Genomic DNA, 21,090 nt, shown 5'->3' on the forward strand with positions numbered 1-21,090 from the left:
TTTATACCTAAGAGACTTGCTGTCACTGGGAAGAAATGCTGTAATTATGTGTGTGTAAAACAGCTTTTATCTCTCTGCTCAACTTCTGTCCCCTGCCGCTAATCTGCTTTTACTCTCGTGTTGCGCAGGTCAACATGGCTAGCGAAGACTTCCTCGGGGCAGGGATAGAGACCCGTAGGTGTAGGGCTGGGGCAGAGGGTTGTGTGCTCGGTGTCCCATGCCTGCATGTACACTCTTCCTTGAACTTCTGGGTCTGAGCCTGTGCAGCTGTGGAAAGCAATATGCTCTGCACTTTTTGGTTTTTACTGCTCAGCTCGAAGCTGCTGAGGATGACTTATTTGGCATGAGACTGAGTTGCTTGTCTGGTTTGTGCTCTGAAACATCAGTTTTCAGAAACTGCATGATCCCATTGACTGTTGAAACTGAGTTTTGAAATACGTTTTGTTCATCTACCATATGTAGATTAAACTTTTTCAGGTACCAAGTGTGATTTCTGACCTTTTATTTCCTATTTTGGGGTGATATGGATGTATAGATAATCAACTAAACATTGTTTTTCAGCAAATGATTTTAAGTTTTTAAGTTTTCCTTTCTCAGCTAACTTGTAAAAATGTCTTGCATAAAATATAAATGAAAGCAAGTGTTTCTGTGTACACCTCTGTGAAGTCAGATTTTCATTATTCCTCTCCAGCGTGATGACTTGTGTATTTATTTGTAGTTCCTTCAAGATACATTGGATGCACTTTTTAACATAATGATGGAGAACTCGGAGAGTGAGACGTTTGACACATTGGTGTTTGATGCTTTGGTAAGTCTGTGTTGTGGATAGGCAAAAATGTAGATATTGTAATGCTGAATAAAGAAATGTGGTGTAGATACGAGAATGAAGTTTTGCAGTGAAGCAGTATTGGCTGTTAGCTAGTTTTGTTTTGGTTAAAAACACATGGGAAGTTTTCATTATATTTGAAGTTTCAGATGGACTTGATTGACAAGTGTTTGTATCCTGTCATCTTCCCAGACAGGATGGAAGCCATCACATCCAAGTATTTTAGTGATTTAACGGCAGAATTTATGACAGAAACAGCAAGTTTCTACTTGGAGCAGAAAACTTGGTTTGGAATAGAAAAGGAGAATATGAATGCATGGGGAGGATAATCAAAAACCAAAGTCTCTTTGTTTTGAATGTTGTTATACTTATCTGAAAACAGTGACTGAATGTACAGAATTCAAGTGTTTCGAGGATAATGCCACAGTTATGCTAATTTTTCAGGTATTTATCATTGGGCTGATAGCTGACAGAAAATTTCAGCATTTTAATCCAGTCCTGGAAACCTACATTAAGAAGCATTTCAGTGCTACGTTAGCCTACACGTAAGCTTTAAAAATTATTTTTTCACATCGGGGGTGTAATACGACTGGCTCAGCAATTTCATTACTTGTTTAATTAGGAATTTGCCCACAGAACTTGTGGGGTAGGAGCTTCTTGGAGAAGACTGGATATTATATGTCTTTCTCTCTTAAAAAAATACTAATAAAACATTTGTAAGAAGGAAGTCTTGATTTTCTTGTACTGAAGGAGGGGGTAATTGACTATTTCAATAATTGTTTTGTAATAAAAATATTCATAAGCAATCTCCCGTCATACTTAAGAAAGTAAATGTCCATTTAAGATTCTTCAAATCTGTGCTGTTTGGTGCATTAAATTGATGTTTTACCCGATATCATCTGTGTTCCTGTCACTTTGGGGAGCAAGCAGTGAAGAACAAAGGTCTGTTACTTTTCCTGTCTTAAGTATTTGTTGGCAGATAGCTCCTTTGCTGCTGCTGCTCATGTTGGAGAAAAATACATAATGGATATCTTTTTGGTGTTGGGAGGAGGGAAAAAAAACAACAGACAAGCAAACCTGCTGTGCATTTTGCTGTTATGCAGTCTCTATTATGTGAGCAGAAATGTTTGAGAAATATTGATTTAAAATAGCGAAGAAGTTGTGCCTTTAGTCACATCTTTGATATTCCATTCACTTCACTGAGCTACGGCTACTTCTGCTGCCTTCGTGCGAAGCGCATCAAGGATGAAGCATCCTGCAGCATCTGGCTTCCTCAGCAAGAGCTTTAAGCTGGCCTTTCTGCTGGTAGACAGGGCGGGCACTTATCCCTTCTTTACATGGAGAGGTGTAGAAGCAGGTTTATGCTTGGGGATGCTGGAAGAGCTTACAATTTTGGGTTAATTTGTGACCGTGGGCTTGACAGATCCCTGTCCCTTCCCTGCCAGGTTTACTCAACTTGTGTTTTATTGCACAAGTTGAGTAAAGAGAGGTTGCACTGAGAATATGTAGGTGCCTACCTCAAATTCTTAAGCAGCTTACTCCTACCAAAATAAATGCACACGTAACAAGATGTCTGTCTACATGCTGTTTTGTGTTAGTGATACATAATGTTGTACTTACTTTGAACGTGCATGTTGAAACATGCGCTGTAGCTGGAAGGATTTAGAACAGCATTACTTGTTCGTGCATTTTAATAGGAGGTAGGTTTATATTCATTAGGAATGATGTAGTCAGAATGGTATTGTTTTAAAAATCGTATTGCTTCCAAGTTTGTTTACATTTTAAAATGTGGAATAATAGAACTTCCAACTGCTGCCATAGCAATTTTTAAGAAATAAATTTCACAAATTCTAGCCTAAAATCCATGGGCAACACTATGTAAAGGGGAATCCTTGAGTAAAGAAGAAACTCCTATTTTAAGTGTTCTAATTTTAACAAGGCGTTTGTGTTTAATCTTAATAATTTGACTGTTACTAGTAATTGTATCTTTATAATTGGCTATTAGCCTGAACATCTTTGGATATCCAGCATAACATAAATCTTAGCAAGACTTTGTGTTGCATGTATGTTGGATGACATTATGGTCCGTGTTCCCACCCCCAAGACCAGGTTGCCGCTGATTATCAGCATAAGCAAGAGCACAATATGGGTGTGTTAGTTGCATAGTTAATTTTGAAACTTGGAGGGCACTATTTGCAAACATAATTTTCCTTCCAGTCTTTCAATGTTGACATTTTTGTTGTGAATATGCTTTTAACATCTGTGTTTGTGTATTTAAACAGAAAACTGACTAAAGTTTTAAAAACGTACGTGGATAACGCTGAGAAGTGTGGCATCACTGACCAGCTTTTTAAAGCCATGAAAGCTTTGGAGTACATCTTCAAGTTCATAGTCCGCTCCAGGATACTGTTCAATCAGTAAGTATGGCGAATGCTGAAAATACCTGCAGTTCTGACTGGATATACACCTGCTCAATATCGCACTGCTCTAAGAAGTATGTTGAGTTGTTAAGATTTGGTTTAGGTGACACTTAAACCAGCCTGAGTGAGCCTGACTGCCTTAATCCTGAACCCAGCTGTATGGGAAGTAGTAAACAGAAGAAATGTGTATCTGAAACACGTATTATAAATAGCATTGTAGTAGTAAAACCGTGCTGTGTTTTAGCTCTTTATGGGCTAGATCTCTAAGGAGCAGCACTTGACAATCTTTGGTTAACTTAATAATTAACTGTGGTTAATAATTGTCTGGTATCGTGACTGAGAAGTTAAAGCTACTCAGTAGATGTGTGTTCTGAGAAATTTTCTTCTGAGATATTTTCTTCAGGGTCAGTGAGCAAGAAGGGAAAGTGGAAAGAAAGAAGGGCTGCAGAATGTGTAGTCTGCACGGTGATACTGTTTTTAACTAAAAGAATCACTTGGATTTCTACAGTGCCCTTGTCGGGGTAGCAGAAGCTTCTGGGAAGGAAGGGGACTCCTGGAGGGTTTTTCCTACCTCCAGCCCATTTCCCACATGGTAACGTGCACCACAACTCCCTGGGCCTTCTGCAACGAGTATCTGCCCATAAAGTCAATTCTAAATAATTACCCAAAGTTAATTTGGAAATCGGTGCTCTATCTGATACACAAAATACAAAAAAAGTTACAAACAAGTTACCTGTTCTTCTTAATTTAGATTCATTCCTTTTGCTACTTGTTACAGACTGTAGCAAAATTATTACAAGGGATTTATGTAGAGCTCTGAAGTCACCAGCTCCATCAACCTTCCTGCGAATTACACGATGTAATTTGCTTCTTTAAGATTCCGGCTGTGATATTCGTAAAATACCCAATGCCACTTATGCTGTTGGAGGTCCTACAAATCATTTTAAAAAAGAAAAAAATAATTATCTCTTGCTGCAGATTAGATTTACAGACAATATGACCCTTCAGTATTGGCCATTGGGTTTTCTCCTGTTAAGCACTAATTCAGAGCACTTCAGCATTGGGGAGATGCAATTTTCAATGACTGGGGATTAATCAGCAAAGCTGCTGAATGTTGAATGGCACCACAATTTGTTCTGCTGGGAGACTGAAATCCTGCCTGAGGTGTGTGATTGAAATGATGATAATGTAGAAGTGTTCTGAAACATCATTAGCATTTCACTGAGAAATCTTGACAAGCAAACAATCTTTTTTAAAAAAATTACATATTTTTAACCTTAAGATAGAAGTAGACTGAATGGATACAACATCTTAGAAACGTGAGGCAAGCTTTGGGTCTGGGTAAATGTGTAAATACCTGGTTCACTAATTAAAGCCTGATGGCAAATCCAGTTGTTTGGTGTATCGAGGTTTTAAAGGCAAGATATTGTGAGCTTCAGAAATACCTTTGTGGTTCAATCATTGGATTCCAGTGGCAATGTAGCACCTACAGCAGGCTTAAAACTTTGAAGTCAGTGGTGGAAGTGTCAACTTGGTATAATAATGGTAAACTGCAATGGTTTTTTTATGTATTACCAGGTGTATTAAATGTATGCTAAATAACTGGCAATAGAAACATATTAGTGACTGTAACTTGTTTATTTTTATTACTTTCCTTCCTGAATCACAAAGGTTTTTGTCTGGAGCATTCTGATTTATTGGACTGTCAAGTTTAGTTACTCCTTTTATTAGTATTAGTTCCTCCTCTCCAGTGTGTTCAGGAGAACACAGAAATCCGTAATTGAAATTGGGAGTTAACAAATAATTTGTCCTGTATAACCCCCAGTTTTAGCCTGGAAGGGGAATAGAAGTTTGCACAACAAAATAACACAATTTAATAATTTTTTCTGTAGCACGTGTTTCCCCTGTGTAGCAGTTAAATAGCTTTTAATAATATCTGTGGCTCCAAAAGGGTTATGATCACAGCGTTAGGAATGATAAACGTTGGGTTCAGTGCAAAGCAGCAAGAGCATCCTGTTTTCCACATTCATTTTAAAACTGTATGCCCCTTCCCTTCCGTAACAGGTGGTCCATCAGGAACTTTTAATTACAGTTTAATTATTTTCAGACGTGAAGAAATCCTATTAAGACTGTAGACATGAAGTGCCCGTGGTTCTCTTTCTGAGCTGCACACCACATTCAAGGCTCTTTTCTTGCTGGGTTTGACCACAGAAGAAAATGGAGCAAAATAGAGGGGAAGCCTGGTGGGGCTGCTGCAAGTCCAAAGGGCTTTAAGGGCCGGTTGGGGCTCCTGGAGGCAATCAAAGCTGAGTGGGTAAACCAGGAGTTAAGGGAGAAAATCCATTTGATGTGCACAAAGACGAATTAAGGTTTGACCTGGATTAAAAGCAGTGATTGGGTTTTGGTCACGTTAAGTGCGTGTGGCATAATTTTATTATTCTGAGGTTTATGAAACCAAACATTTTGTGCGAAATACAAGGCAGCAGCCCTTATGTGAGTCCATCATACCTATTGCCAAAGAGGAAAAATAAAGAAATTAATTGCATGGAGCTAGTGGTCTCCTCTTTCTTTTCCATTTTGTAGTGAGAATGATCTCATCCTGCCTCTGAACCCCAAATCCTGCTGTGTTTAAACACTGAGGAGTTTCAAAGTTATTGATTTCTATGCTGTACTGAACCAGCGGAGCACGAGGGTACCAGGTTCTTTAGCTTGGCTGTTCCTTTTTTCCCCTTTTGTGTTCCTGAGGTATCCCAGGGCAGTTTTATCCCCCTGAAATCATCCAGCAGAGCGAGCTGACAGAGCACAGCACTCCTCTGCAAACCCTGCCTGCAGGCGCCTTGTGGACTGTGGGTTAGTCATCTTGTGTATTCAGGGAATGAGAAGGGAGACGAGATTTGTGTCAGCTCTCCAGAAATCAGAGGTGAAACACATTGAGCCCTCTCCCATTTGTAGGGAGTATCGTGGAAGCAGAGGGTTGATGCAGCTACATCTTTTCAGAGTTTGAGGCCGCTCGCCTTAGGCCCCTGGTAGGTTGTAATGACTGCGGGCAAGTTGTCCGGGTGCTTTCTGCTTTCCACATCGCCGAGCTGCTTGGCATTGGGGCTGCCAGACATCAGCTTCCAAATAAAATCTTTAGTTACTGCTGGCCCAGCCTGGTCAGTCTGTCTTTAGATTTCTGTGAAAAGAACTCTTAGTTCAGTGTAGAAACGTGTAAACATTTGTGAACCTAAATAAAAATGAAAATAAAGCAACACAATGAACTGTCATCTGTCACTGGAACAAAATGTTAAATATGTATTTCCATTTTCAGCCAGCTCATGTTTATGACACCCAATTATTTTTCAGACTTTATGAAAACAAAGGCGAGGCAGACTTCAGGGAGTCCTTGCTGCAGCTCTTCAAGTCCATCAATGAGATGATGAGCAGCATCTCCGACCAGACTGTCATAGTGAAGGTATGTGGAGGTCTCCAGCTTGGCTTCATTTTTGCATCCTAAACTCTAATCAGGTGCCTGATAAAGCATCTGCTGTATTTGTGCCCAGACGTGTGTTCTATCTCCAGACACGGTTAATACTTCATGCTTCTAATGAAGGGTCTCTGACTGTCTAAAGAACGTGTTTCAAACAAGCAACTTGACTTCCTTGCTGTAAATGCCTCAGTTTTTTTTTTTTTTTAAGGGAACTTAGGTGTGAAATGATGTTTCACTTACTTAACTCATGTAACCTGATCTATAAGGGATTTTTAAGATGGCACTTTTAAGATGCTGGTGGCAGTGTAGATCATGTCCCTATTTATATCCTAGGCTGCTCAGGAACTTCAACATAGTATCTTAAGCCCTAGCACATATTTTTTATATGGAAACTCCATCCCCACCCCCTCGTGTTCCACTTTTTTCTCTTTAATATGGTGTCAACTTCTGGGAGAGTTGGCTGGCTCATGGAATTGGGAACGTGTTCTCTGACTTCTAATGAAAAGGTTGCTAATATCACAGAGCAGAAGCATTAGAGAAAAATCTACCATTCCTATCATTTAGAGCAGTTGGAGGTCACTGTGTCAGTCTCAAGCTCTTTTAATGAATCTCTTTCACTATGAAAAAGTATAGAAACCAGAGTAAACACACATTTGATAAGATGCACCTTATTGTTCTCCTTGTGATTCCCAAGAGCATTTATGAAAGATGCAGCTCTTGACCCAGCCGTGCTGAATCAGCTGGAAGATGGTCAGACAGGGACTAAGAACTGGGGTTGGTGTGGGAATAGTGTGACTCTTCCTGCTCCGATGTGTCTATACAGTAGGGAAAAAAAAATATATAGCAGCTGGGAGGCAAAGAAAAACAGTGGCAAAGTACAAAGTCTGTGCAAAAGGCTCCTGTTGAAGGAAGCTGGGAGGTGTAGAGTGGGAAAACAGCCAAGTCAAAGCCCCAGATCCTTTGTAGCTGAGTACAGACAGGTCACAGGGTAGTGGCATCCTGCTGGGCACACAGCAAAAGTACTGGGAAATAAAGCTGCCGAGCTGGAATAGTTTGGTTTGCAAGGCAGAACTCAGACTGCAACGTCTGATACCAGGAGGGGTACTGCGTGGCTCAGGAGAAGTGCTCTGCCAGAGGAATGAAGATGCAGCCATCCTGAAGGGAAATTATTTTTTCAACAGCATTATGCATTGAAAAAAAAAAAAAAGTCAAAAAGTACCTCCCAAATTAACTTTGTATTCACCTGAGAAGCAGGAAAAGATGACCAAGTTCCTAGCAAAGGCTAGAGCAATCACACTACAGCAGTGTCTGTCCCTGTCTCTGGTGTTTTACATCCAGATCTCTGCAAACTTGTGCAGAGCACATCTCCTGTCTGCATTTGCCTACATGAAATAAACACACTGGTAGGTGAAGCAGCGAGGGCTGAGCGTGTGAGGCTGCCTGAGAAGTGTGCTTGTGTGTGCCTTTCAGAAGCCTCCCCAACCTTTCATTCATTATTCATTCGTTACTTTCATCTCCTTTGGACTCTAATTACCTCGCTCTTAGAATATGTAGTTGTTAGGATTGGCTTTTTGCAGCTTGTGAGATTGCTTTTATTGTGTTCAAATATCCACTGAAGCACTGTAATTCCTTCAGTAACCAGAGCTCTGTGTTTCTGTTACAAAGCATAAAATCATCGAGTAGGGCTATAATGCCGTGCTTTTGTTGTGAGGTGGGTTTTGAGGAGTGAGGATGGCTTCTGGAAAGAAAACTGCTTGGCAAACCTGGGAGGTGTCAGTAAGCAGGTGAGGATATTGGCTTAAAAGGGAAAGTTTTTCACTTTTGAGGCTCGTTTTCACAGGAGATCACGGAGGCAGGCGGTGTCAGTAGGTCCAGGAAGGGGTTAGGAAAGTCCAGAGCTGACCAAGAGGTGCAGCCCCAGCAGTGCATGGCTGGGTGACACACAGGGAAGTTGCTGGCTGGGGGTGTCCTTCAGTTCACATCAGTAGATCTGGCTTTAGCAGTCCCAGGCTTTTTTTTTTCTTTCTGCCCTACGTTGGGGAAGCTAAATAAATGTACACAACATCAGCCTGTTGGGAGAGATAAGGCTCTGAATAGACCTACCCCGAAAATGAAGGTGCTTCACATTAAAGAGGCGGGTGCTTAATTCACACATTAGAATATTGCTTTTTTTCCTCACAGAAACCGTGATGTGTCGGGATAGTTTATCAGCGTGAAGCAGGACTGCCACGGAAAAGTTTGGATGTTTACAGCTGCCCTGTTTGGGCTGGCTGTGCTGCCTGTTTTCTCCCAGCGTATCTGAAGGGAGTAGCCTTCGAGCTGACATTGCGAGGGGCAGAATGAATGACTGGAGCCCTGTGTCCCTAGCAAGAATTGCTCTTTATCTATTCAAATATTTATGTCCTTGCAGAAGCCGATGAGCTGTTGCAGGCTGTTGCTCAGCTCTTCAGTTACCTGAGAATTTGCATTTAAACCACCCCTTGTTTATTGACGGACCCGAAGCCTTGAAAAGGGAAAAGTTGCACCAGAAGAAAAATGCATGGGTTGTATGAGGATTTCAGGCACTTTGCAAACCTGACCTCAGTTTTGAGGAAACAAAATGGAGAGTATTTTTTGAGGAGGGCACATAAAGAGTGGCATTTAGAGGTTTTGTTGACTACAAGTAGGGATAACTTGCATTAGGGACACCGCATTGATTGAATTTTTCTCGAGACTTAAAAGGGAAAAGCAAGCAAGCAACCCCCCTGTCTGCCTGCCAAGTGCTCCAGTGCCCCCAAATCGAGGCTTTGCAGTGCTGAGGCTGCTGTGGCTGGGGAGGGCATCGAGCTGAGCTCTTGCCCAGGGCTGTCCTAAGCCTCGAGCTGGCCTGGGGCTTGGAGAAGTGTTTCTGTGCGGTGGTGGGGGGCTGTAGTCGTGGTTTGAGACACAGGCAGACTGAACTGTTGGCTTTTCCAGGTAGTAGCTTGATTTTAAGAATTACTTGATGAAGGTGTGCAGCATTCAGCACGTATACGTGTTTGTGATGATTACACGTGTCGTGAGCTCTCCTGATTTTGTTCCTATTTTCTGCTAATTGGTGCATGATAATTATTTCCCTAACCTTTTACTGTTTAAGCCCGAGCTCAGCTGAAGCCTAGCGTGATGTTTCAAGTTTAGATAAAAATGCAAATGCTTCCTGGTAATTTATTCTTGCATCTCTTTGAAAAACAAGGGCAGTTGAGCCAGCTGCATCGAATTTCTGAGGATTGTCTGATTTCGGCTGTGTTTGTGTGAGGGAGCTGAACTGTTCGCAGCAGGGTTCCTGCAGTTCACTTGCCTGTTTGCTGGTACACGTGGCTTGGTGCTGCGCTTCGGCAGGGCTGGGGAAAGGCAGGCTGGTACGCTTTAAATGATCCTGATAAAGGAGGTGTGTGTATAAAAACGATCCGGTAATGTGACCGCAGAGAACCAGAGGGAAGATGATAACATTTTGCTAATGAGAATTCTCTTCTGAGCCTGGATTTATAACTCCTGTCGCTTTTAGCACGGCGCGTGTTTCTCAGTATCCATCGCCTATTCTCCTCTAACAATACACAATAATAATTTATTGCTTAAACTACAGAAAAGTACTCAAACAGAAATACATTACAAGCTGCTCAGGTCGTTCTCATCAGCAGGAGAAAACAAAACGGGCTGCACTAGTCTGCAGGGCTTCTCCAACAGGTTGAACGTTTTGTATCCTCCGTTTAGACGAGCTGACTACTAAAATATGTCCATGGACTGAGGTTTCTGCTTCTTAGGACCTGTATGGGAAAGTCTGTTGTTACGCTGGTAACTAATAGAATAATTTCTTTCCCCGTGATGACGCTTTATGATGCCTTACGCTGCATTTTGTGCCACAGGCATCGGTTCAGTTGTGACTTGGAACAAAGGACTGCTGCAGACTGGGGCAATTCAGAACTAGCGTGTAGGCATTCCTGGAAATTGTTTCATCCAGCTGCTGACAAGGCTTAATTTGGCTGGGTTTATGAGCTTAATAGGATTGCAGCCAGGGATAATGCTTGTGGAGAAGGTATGTGCTTTCTGGTGAGTGGTACAAAAGATGGAAATGAACATTAAAGTTGTGTACAGATTGTGTAGGTAAAACAAATTTATTGCTTCATCAAACAAAAGAGTTTATTAGAACATACTGGATTTGGCAAAGAAATTTGATGCTCAATTGTGAGACTAGCTATGCTGTGTGAAAGGAAAGGCTTGACAAAACGACATTTTTGCTTTTATGTAGGATAAAGAGATAAATATAAATCCAAGACAAAAACCTGGAGTGTAGTATTCAAAATAAATTTTGTTTAAAATCTTGCAAGTGTCATTTGTTCAAGCTTATGACATCCTAAAGTTAGTGCTGCATTTTTGGGGGTTCTTTCTGTTGTTCCAAAAAAAATAAGTGAAGCTTGCTCTTACTTCTGCAGTTCTCCTACACAGCCACATAAATAAATTTGTATCTACAGACCCTAGCTGCACTACCAAGCTGCCTGTCTTATAACTCATTTAGTTGAGATCAGAGATTGGAGACATTAGAAATTGTACAATTTTGTTAAAATTTGAAGATACTGAACTTCATCTGGTTTGCCCATAAAGCAGAACCGAAGTGGCTGATAGTTGCTGTAAGTACAGGCTTTAAATTGATGCTTTAAAGAGTTTCACCTGACAGTGCTTCATTTAAGTCATTAAAGCGTTAATTTTAATGATTGTGCCAGCGCAGTGTGAAATTGTAATTCAAGATGTAAAATAAAAGCTCCTTTTTAGCGTGTTACTAAACATTTATTGCTACATGCATTTGAATGATAAGCAAATAAAAACACAGCGATGGCTGCGGTTTATAACTGGTCATTAGAGTCCTCATCCATCAAAACACATAAGCCTGTGCATAATGGGACTATTTGCATAATTACAGTTATGAGCTTGATTTCTGAGCATGGAAGTAGTCCGCTAAGCATACGTGGAAACGTTTGACAATCAAGCTCGACTGTTTAAATGGACTACCAAAAGGAGCTGGAAAGCTTTGAAATTCGCAGCTAACCTGTGACATGTTTGAGGTTTGCTCAGGTAGAAGTGGTCAGCAAGCAGTGGCAGTTTTTCTCTGTTTGTCACTCGGAGCTATTTGACAGATTTCATCTTCTCCTGAAGAGCTCATTCTGTAGAAGCAGAGCCTGCTGGTGCCTTCGGAATTCAAATCTCCTTTTTTCCCACTCAATCCACTTTTTCTGTGAATGCTTCTGCAGGTTAAAAAAAAAATAATACTACATTTCTTAAACAAAAAGCAAACACTAAAATTGTATCGGCGCGGTAGAAACGTACATTTTGCTTTTATTTGAGCAAACAGTGGGAAATGCTGGGTATTGACTCAGTTCTGGTTGATGGACAGAATTTGGGAACAGCACGGGCTATAAAAGCTTCACTTCATAATTTTTTTTTCTGTTTCAGCAGAATTTCTGTAATAACGAACACTTTGTAATAGCAAACAAATTTGCTCATTCACATTGCAGAAGAGGAGATGAGCTGATTTGAAGATGGGCATAGCGTGCACATAAACGCTATGGGGCGTGGTTTTGGCCACGGATATGTTCCTCCTTCAGCCGTCTAACCAAAATCATTTTAATCTGCATTTTTATTGAGGAATATGCAAATTAATGGCTGCTTCATGCATTATTCAAGAAAAGATGTATTTTGTATCACTGATACTTCTTCTAATCTTAAGCTATGCAAATGATTTAATTAAAATAATTACGCTATATAATATACCTGAACTTTACTCTAAAATAGTACTTATTAATCGTTAATGGTACTTGTATTTTTAGCTGGAAAGATGATTAAAATACTTGATTGATGGTGGGTTTGAAAGTATTTTCTTCCCCTTTTGCTTAACAGCTAGGACCGAGCTGGCCTTGTGTCTGTAATCAACCAATTGACCTAGCGCGTTCAAGAGCAGGGTTGTTTGATTTGAAATTGCTGGTATTGTGGCAGAAAAGGGTGGTTATTGGGAAAACAGACAAGTCGTTTCGATGTGCCTGTCAGGCAGTGTTCCTGCAGCCTGCTCTGGTGGGCTCATCCTCCTCCTGCGAGCAACCACAGCCGAGCAGAAGTTTGCTGTCTCTTCAATCCCTCCAACCTTGGAGTTGTACGGCGTAATAACTCGTCACATCACGGCCTTGAGGCTGAAAAGGAATTGATAAGAGGGAAGAGCGTGAGGGCTCACCTTCCTCCCTGTGCAGGAGGCTGGGGAGCACACGGGGCTCTCAGCGACGGAAACTGCCAGGGCTCAGCACCCAGCACCCGGCTGCCGCACGAGGAGTGAATCATCCCCAGCAAAATGATGTCTGTAATCAAACCGTTGGGTAGGATCGATAAAATGCAAAGCAAAGCGAAATAAGTGTCTGGCAGTTGTGGTTTCTGTCTGAATTACTGCCTTTCTTCCCGGGCTGGTGCTCAGCGCCGGCGAGGCCTTGGTAAAAGCTGGGTGCGTTTATAAGCTGTTACAGCTGAGGTTAAAACCAAAAAATGACATTCTGCATGAGGATTTCTTACGCAGAATATATCTCGTCTTTTTGGTGCTAAAATGAGACATTTCAATCCGTTTGCAAATGGAAGAGAAGATAAAAACTTTGTCATTTAAATTACTGATTGTGTAGAAGAAGCGAATTTCAGCTTTGGGGTTACCAGAGGTCCATTTACTACGGTCTGACCAGAAAGTTACCCGGCCGTGGTTGCATTAACAACAGAATCAGTTGAAATGACTCTGAATAGTTCAGACATTTAACATCTGTGTCGGCAGGACTTGGCTCTTACGTATCCTCCCATCTTCTGCTGTGAAATGGGGAGGCTACCGCAAGCCCAAGGGTGAATTGAGGACCAGCCGTTTGGCTACAGAGAAGGGAAGGACAACAACTATGGGGTTTTGTTTGATTTTGACCTAGTGGAAGGAAAATTCAACCCAAACAGTATGGAGAATGAAACAGCATGGAAATTGCCTCATCCTTCTTTTTTGTTTAATCTTAAAAGTTTAATTTTCCTGGAGTTTGGAGGTTAGGAAACTTTTACCCCAAACAGAACAGGCTAAGAGCAAGTTGTGGGGTTCAGCTGAAGGCAGAGGGGATCGTTCAGCCAAAGCAATTACACGTGTAATTCTCCTCTTCTTCTCTTCCCACTGGATTTAAGGAGGCATGAATTTCAGTCCTGTTTTTTTCTTTTCTTTTTTTTAAGGGGGCAGCACTTAAATACTTGCCAGCTATTGTCAATGACGTGAAATTAGTATTTGATCCTAAAGAACTTAGGTAAGTAGTTAACGAATTGAGTGCACTGTGCACCTCATCTGGAATTTTATTTTATATGAATATATATCTATAAATATATTTCTATAATATATATATTCTAATGTATTGCTTTATTAGTATACTGGTGGCTTGAAGCATGAGGGCAATGAAATATGACCACCTGAGATGTTTTATCACTTCAGTTATCACCTTTTTTCTGCAAGTAGTTGCAGGACTACACACACATCCTGCTTGTAAAGTAATGTGGGGCATTAGGGTTTGATAAATGCCTTGATAAATTTTGCAGTCTTGACTAGTAAAACCACATAATGAGCTACCAACAATTATCAGTCAAGTAACGGACTGCAAAACACTCAAGGCTGTATACTTAATGCATCGCTCTTTGAATTATGTGAGGTAAATAATAACTCTGCTTTGGTTCAGTGAGCCTTACTTATGGATGGACATTTCAGTATCATAAACACAGGAGTGCTCTTAATAATGAATAGAAAAGCGTAATGGGAAGATGTTTTAGAACAGCAAGAACAAAAAAATAATAAAGCAAAACTATTTGTTTAGGACCACTTTTAACTCAGAGGGGGAAAAAAATTAGTTTCTCCCAGTGATACTCAGGGTGTCTACATTGAAAGAAAAATTAGCAATGTAGATTTAATCTGATTTGACTTGCACAATCAGTTATAGAATATATATTATGTGTGTATAAATATGCAAGCTGTATATTTTCCATGTTCTGTCAAAAGGATGAAAAGATAAAGTAGAAATAAACTATGTAACTATAAACTTTTTAAAACTTTTTCATATTTATTACTTTTATATTAGTTTATATAACTATAAACTAATTTACCAAATGTCTGAGGAAAAAGCTGGAGTCTAGCTTCTGCTTGCCTGAGCTTTCAACTTAGTTATGTGTACGCTTATGCTTTCTTTGGCCCTAGGGAAAATATCTACTGTAGAGTTTCTGATCTAAATCATAATTTTGAAATGTGGTAGTAAAAGTATTGTTGAAAATACACCAAATGAGAACTGTTGGGATTTGGCCCTGTTTTACCCATAATCAGTACAATTTTTCTGTCACTTATGGTATTGAAATTGAGTAATACTTAGAAATGTAGCCTTAATAGGGGGGAAAAAAAAAAAGGATAAAAAATTAGGAAATGATACAAAATTATTATAAATTTCTTTAAAAAAAAATCATTTTAATGTGGGAACTGAGCTGATGAGTTTGATGGTCCTATATCAGCCTAAAATATGTGTTTTTGTGTGGCTGTACTGTTGGTGAAAGCTTGTAATATGGACTATCACTTTTTTCCACATTTTTAATGTTGTGGCTTATATGGTCATGTATTATGTTTAATATGTTTTCGCTTGTGTCTTTGCATGTAGCAAACTTTTTACCGAATTCATCCTGAACGTTCCTGTGAGCCGGCTGACAATTCAGAAGCTGTACTGCTTGATAGAAATAGTTCACAGTGACCTCTTCACGCAGCACGGTAAGCAGAGCCTGTGCGACTCTGAAGCTGTCACATTACTCATTGTCTCCAGACCTCTGCTGCTGTAAGGTTTGTCCTTGCTACCGAAAGCAGCAGAGGTTGTAACCAATGAGGGTTGTTCCATTAGCAGGACAAGGAGATTTAAAATCAGGGAGGAGATGCTAATTGACACTTACTGCGGGTTAGAGATCATAAAGAAGTGAAAGGAAAAACTTGTAATTTTTCATTTAAGAGGGCACTAAGTATCTGGTGTTATTGGCACGCGTTATAACTTCAATGGTGATAATTTCATCAAAAGCTTTTGTGCTCAGTGAAGTCTGGCAGAAAGAATGGCTGTTCTTGCTGGCCATCCTTTCTGAAACATCTTGCTTTCCCATCACTCTGTACCCTAGCCAAAGTAAAACATATAAAGCCTTTATCACAGCATATAATCCCTTCATCCGTTCTTCCTTATTCTCTTCCTTCACATTGTGGAAGATGACTTCAAGTGGTTGTATTACAGATTGCTTCGTTTGAAGTGAAACCTTCTGTGCTTTTTTAGATAACTGCAAGTTAAACTAACCCAGACTAAATGTTTATGTGCTGTCAGAAGAAGCTAATGAGGGAGCAAATAGGTAATGGTTCAGCCATAAAGGAAATCGGAAAGGAAATAATTTTATAAAGGAAATTTGAGTCTTCTGTGGATCAAAAATGCTGGTGATGTGACACAAGGTGCTGACATAACAAAATTTTGTGGTTCCAATTTAAAAAAAAAAAATGAAGTCTTGGTGTATTGGCTCTGTACTGATAGGTCTTAGATTAGCTAACGTCTGAACACACCTAGTAACTTTTATCTTTTATGGTTAGTTTTTTTTTTTAAAAAAGGTATAAAGCCAACACAGTCTGTGCTGCACATGCTCCTTAATTTCACAAAGCTTTGTGCTTTCCCACCTGGTGCAGTTCAGCAGCACTGCTGGAAGTTAGAGTATTGTATTGTATGGACCTGGTCCTAACAACTTCGGAAACAAGTGCTACCTGTTGCTCTCTCTTGCCGCTTGAAGTTTCCTTCAGCAGGGTTTCCCCTTGTTGCTCAGGTGGGCCTGTGGCACAGAAGTTGTGAATTTACTTCCTGCAGCTATGCATGGTGAGGAAGTAGGGGTAAAGCTCTCTTAAAACAGACTCTACTGGCCACATCACCACACACTGAACCGGCAACTCCAAATGCAATTCAGCTTCACCTTCACATTTGAGACCATTTGAGATTATTCAACCCTTCTGAGCCGCACCAAACGAGAGGCATAATTATATCTAATTTGAATATCAAGGTTGGAGTTTGGGTGAAATGGGTCAAGTCTCCCTGAGGCTGCTGTAATGTTTGCTCTCCCTGACGTGTACGTAATGTTACTGTAACGTGTGTCCCTTCTGGCCTTCTCAGCTCTTTGCAGTGCATTTTCTTTCTTCTAGCTGCCTTTAGAAAGCCAGATCTTCAGGGTAGAAGTCAGTGATGCTCTAGAGAGGAGGAAATTGAAATAACATGGGTAAGAGCATCCAAAGTCTAACATGCATCAGTTGAGGTGCGATGGGGATTCAAGGCACGTGTACCCCAAGTGCTGCCCAGGCATTCGTGGCCCATCAGGGCTGCATGGGGCTCTCATTTCACTCCAGCTGCTGCCCAGCAAAACTGGGGCAGTGCCACGTGCAGGGGGATGAAGCCTGGCCCAGGAGGGCACTCGCAGAGTTGGGTGCACTGCTGGTATAGCTGCGTGTGCTTGTGCAGGGCCTTGGGTGTTCTCTGTCAATAAACACAGCGTTTTGTCAAAGCTTCTCGTGCTGCTGATAGGTCTGCGTAAAGCCTGGAGAATCAATCATACTGGGAAGCTTCTGTAAACAATAAAAATTCACTTGAAAATAAATTAAATGAATAGCCACGGCATTTGTTTTACTCAGGTTTTCCCTGCTCTGCTGGGCTGAGTTCGTGTTACTGAAGCAGAGCTCTGCTGCCTTTCCTCCTCCTCGTTTGTTCTATACTTTTAAACTGATAGCCAAATTCATGTACGTAGCTGTATGATCCTGTATCATGTCACAGGAACGAGATTTTCTTTTCTAAAAGCAATATGCAGCACAAGATTGTGGAGTTGATGGAAAGCTGTAAAACGTACCGAAAAACCAACCAGCATTTCATCAGTGTAGGTGGAGAAAATGCACTAATTCTGTGCCCTGAGAAGTCACGGAAGATTGATTTGTGGTGCCTCAAGAAGAATAAAAATTCAAAATACATGAATTCATGAGGCTTTGGAGGATGTGGGGATGAGAGGGGTGTGAGGAATGATAAAGCATCCTGCTTGAGTGATGGATGCTTCAGTGGTCGACATGAAGTCTCAAGGCTTTGGGATTTTTGACATGAATCTCCTTTTGCATTGTGGTTTGTGTCTTTAAAAGTATTTTTTGAATCCTTTTGTAAAACTTCACTGGCTTTCTGGTTACGTTGTGTGTCTCGTTTGTTCCCTTCTGAAATTCAAGGTTACTTCTCTCCGCTGCAGAGCTTGTACTTACTTTTATTAAGCTTTCTTCAGCCTTGGCAGGCAAGTCTTGTACGTTCCTTCCATTCCATTGCTTTTGTCCTAACAGTGATTCATAACCGAGCCCTTATACCCAGGGGAGTGAGGAAAATCAGCGTGTGATTAGGCAGTCAAAGCCGTGCTAAGGAGAGAGAGAGAGAGTGTGTGTGTGTGTGTGTCTATTTGTGTATGTGTGTTTGGTGAGGGAATAAGAGCCCGGTGACTTCAAGGAGCATATTTTCCAAGCTCGTGGCTATTTACAGAGGCCCTCAGGTAGGAATCAGCCCTCTGCATAGACAACACGTGTGCCACATCTTCGTGCTCCTGATTCCTGTCCTTGAATATTCAAACAGCACCAAGAGGAAAAGATTTTCCAGCGATGTAAGCTGATGCGAGAACAGCTGCTTCTGCCTATTTTCAGGGATTATACTTACCACGTTCCAAGTCTGTTTTGTACATAGGATCTGCCTTTTTCCCCTCTCCATGTTCTTACCAATAATCTAGCATGGCATTAGCAAAATAAGTACGAGTTTTCCACTGGAAGAGCATAAGTAGCATCTTGCTTTTTTTTTTTTTTTTTTTTTGTTAAGCAAAATTTAATTAAAAAATAAATTATTAATTTGTTTATTTATTGTACAGAGAATATAAATTAATAGAAAATCTCTTGCATAGGGGCTGGACGCTTCTTTGAAAACCCCAGCGCTCATCTCAGCTAACTGGAATTCAGCTTCTTGCACGCAGTGATTTTAAGTTCAGTGGTTAATGCTCTGATTCAGCGAGTTGTTTAATTATCAGACGTGAACAGAGCTTCAAATGTACTGGTTCAGAAATCTGTATATGCCTTGTTCAACGAGGACCTAGGTATATATAGCAGTGGGTCCTTATGTAAGCCGTACGTAATCTTGTGTATGCATCTGTATAAATGTAAGATATGTGAATATACAATAATTGTGTGTATATGTATGGCTGTATACAAGTAAATGCATGCATAAATAAGATTTATTACTGCTATCACAGTATTTTGTGTAGACCTCTTATGGTTTGCACAAAAAACCCTTTTGCCCATGTAAAGTAGCAAAGTTTTGATTGCAGCCAGCCCTGTGCCTCTTCTTCCTCTCGTGTCCCTCTCCCCTCCACAAACACCCCCACACCAACCCTGACACACGGGACATGTCTCTTGATTTCAGCACCTGAAACAGTTCTGGATGTCGTACGTGTCTCCTGTAAGGCTCTGCCCAAATGTGTTGGGAATTCGTGACTTGGAGTGCAGCAGTTTTATAATAACCTAGTGCAGGTTTTCAGCTCTAAACGTACAAATACTTGGTTTGTAGCTAAGTGAATCGTCTCATCTTTGGAAGCTTCAAAACCCCAGCTTTATATAAATAGTGATTTATCGGATTTGTTTTGTCCTGTAGAGATGTTTGCGTTCTCTGGTGCTCAGCGTTACAAATGACTTGCAGCTAATTACCAAGTGAGCTGTGTGGCTGCTGTATCCTTAAATAGTTAGGGAAGAAAACAAGTGATTTCTCCATTAGGAAGTCGCTGGCCTATTAAATATTAGGAGAGAGCATATAGCATTTATATGAACTCTTACTGTTTAATTATGGCTAAACTTCCAGTCTGTATCTGCACGCTGCGTAGCAGAAGCACAGTTATTAAGCACAGTTTTTTTGTTTGTCCACATAAACAAAATGAACCGTAAAAGAAAGAAAGACATTCATCAGCGTCTCTCCAAATGAAATGCTTCATATTGACCCAAATTTATTGCCTGTGTTTAGCTTCAGCATGGATCCCGTCTCAGCGTTTCATCGAAGCTGTGCGTGGCTGCTCCGGAGTTGATAATGCTTCCTGAGCGTCCCTTTATAAAGATGAATATTTTATTCTGGCTGCACGTTGCTGTGACATTAATCATGGTGGGCTGGACTTGTGCAGCCGAGGATGAACGGCTGTGGGATCGCTGTTGTCTGTAATCGTTGTGCATCGCCCTCCTGAGCTGGCTTCACAACTGGATTCAGGGCAGGAGCCCCCAGGCTCTGGGTGGATCGAGGTTTCCCATTAATCAGTGCCCGGAGGTGTTTGTGACCAGCAGGTTGAGGAAGGGCAACTTTTCCCCGTTCTGTACCTGTAAATAATCAGGACGTAGCTAAGCAAGCCGCAGTTTGGCAAGATGCTTTATGGCAAAGGATGCGCTAAGTGGAGATAAGATTCTACTCCGATAGCACTAGGTTTGTTGAAATACACGTGTTATATGGATATGTGCGTAAATAAAGGTATCTGTGTGTTGGTGGGGTTCCCTCTTAGGATTTTATTGCCTTCCAGGTCTTGTGTTATTTCACTGGAGGTATCTGGAAAACCTCAACGTAGTTTATGGAACAGTTTTGGTAGCAGTTTCTGCTCAGGATGACGCTGGGATGCGTTGGGTGATCCAGCGTTAAAAGCATCGTGCGATGGGAAAGCAGCGGGACGAAGGAGTTTGGTTTTGAACTGGGAAGGATCTGGCTTTTTTACGGAATAGTGGAGCAGCCAGGACACCTTGGCACTTGGCTTTGTCCTCCCATAGCCTGCATGGTGCAGCAGGTACACAGCGAGGGGCGGATGGATGCTCACCAGTCGGTGCTGGGGAAGGCAGAGCCGGGCTGCTGGCACCCAGAATTGCTACCCAGGAGAACTTGGGCCTTGGTGACCCCAGATAAGAGTGTGACAAATCAGTTTGCGTTTCCTTTCCCAGAAATTCAGCGTGAATACCTGCCCTATCGATCACCGTGCACTCCCCGTGATCCAACCCCGAGGGGCAGAGCTGCAGTTCTGCCTTCCCAATTTACATGGAGTGAGTAGTGGTGATTTGGTGGCTCCCGGCGTGTAGGAATGCCCCCGGTAGCTGAGCGAGGAAGGGAACAGACCTGGGGGTTGGATTCCCCTACAGGTTTATGGATAGTGCAGCTGCAAACGAATAACGGGGGCTTGCGGTGATGCTTCTCTTATTAGATTTTCTTTTTTAATCCATTTTTTTTGCTGCTTACTGGGTAAGTCTTCAAGGA

At 41.3% G+C, this 21,090-nt stretch overlaps 1 protein-coding gene across 2 annotated transcripts in view; it reads left to right on the forward strand.

Annotated features, from left to right (window-relative positions):
- The window catches only part of DOCK1 (dedicator of cytokinesis 1), a 258,125-nt gene that overhangs the window by 46,438 nt on the left and 190,597 nt on the right, over positions 1-21,090 (forward strand). For both annotated transcript variants that reach the window (XM_084289957.1, XM_084289958.1), the window contains exons 20-25: positions 719-808; positions 1,271-1,371; positions 3,109-3,243; positions 6,592-6,700; positions 13,955-14,025; positions 15,409-15,515. In XM_084289957.1, the coding sequence (XP_084146083.1) occupies positions 719-808; positions 1,271-1,371; positions 3,109-3,243; positions 6,592-6,700; positions 13,955-14,025; positions 15,409-15,515 (613 nt within the window). The remainder of the gene's footprint in view (positions 1-718; positions 809-1,270; positions 1,372-3,108; positions 3,244-6,591; positions 6,701-13,954; positions 14,026-15,408; positions 15,516-21,090) is intronic.

The sequence above is a fragment of the Netta rufina genome (assembly GCF_964035555.1).
Source record: "Netta rufina genome assembly, chromosome: 7".
In the NCBI taxonomy this organism is placed as follows: domain Eukaryota; kingdom Metazoa; phylum Chordata; class Aves; order Anseriformes; family Anatidae; genus Netta; species Netta rufina.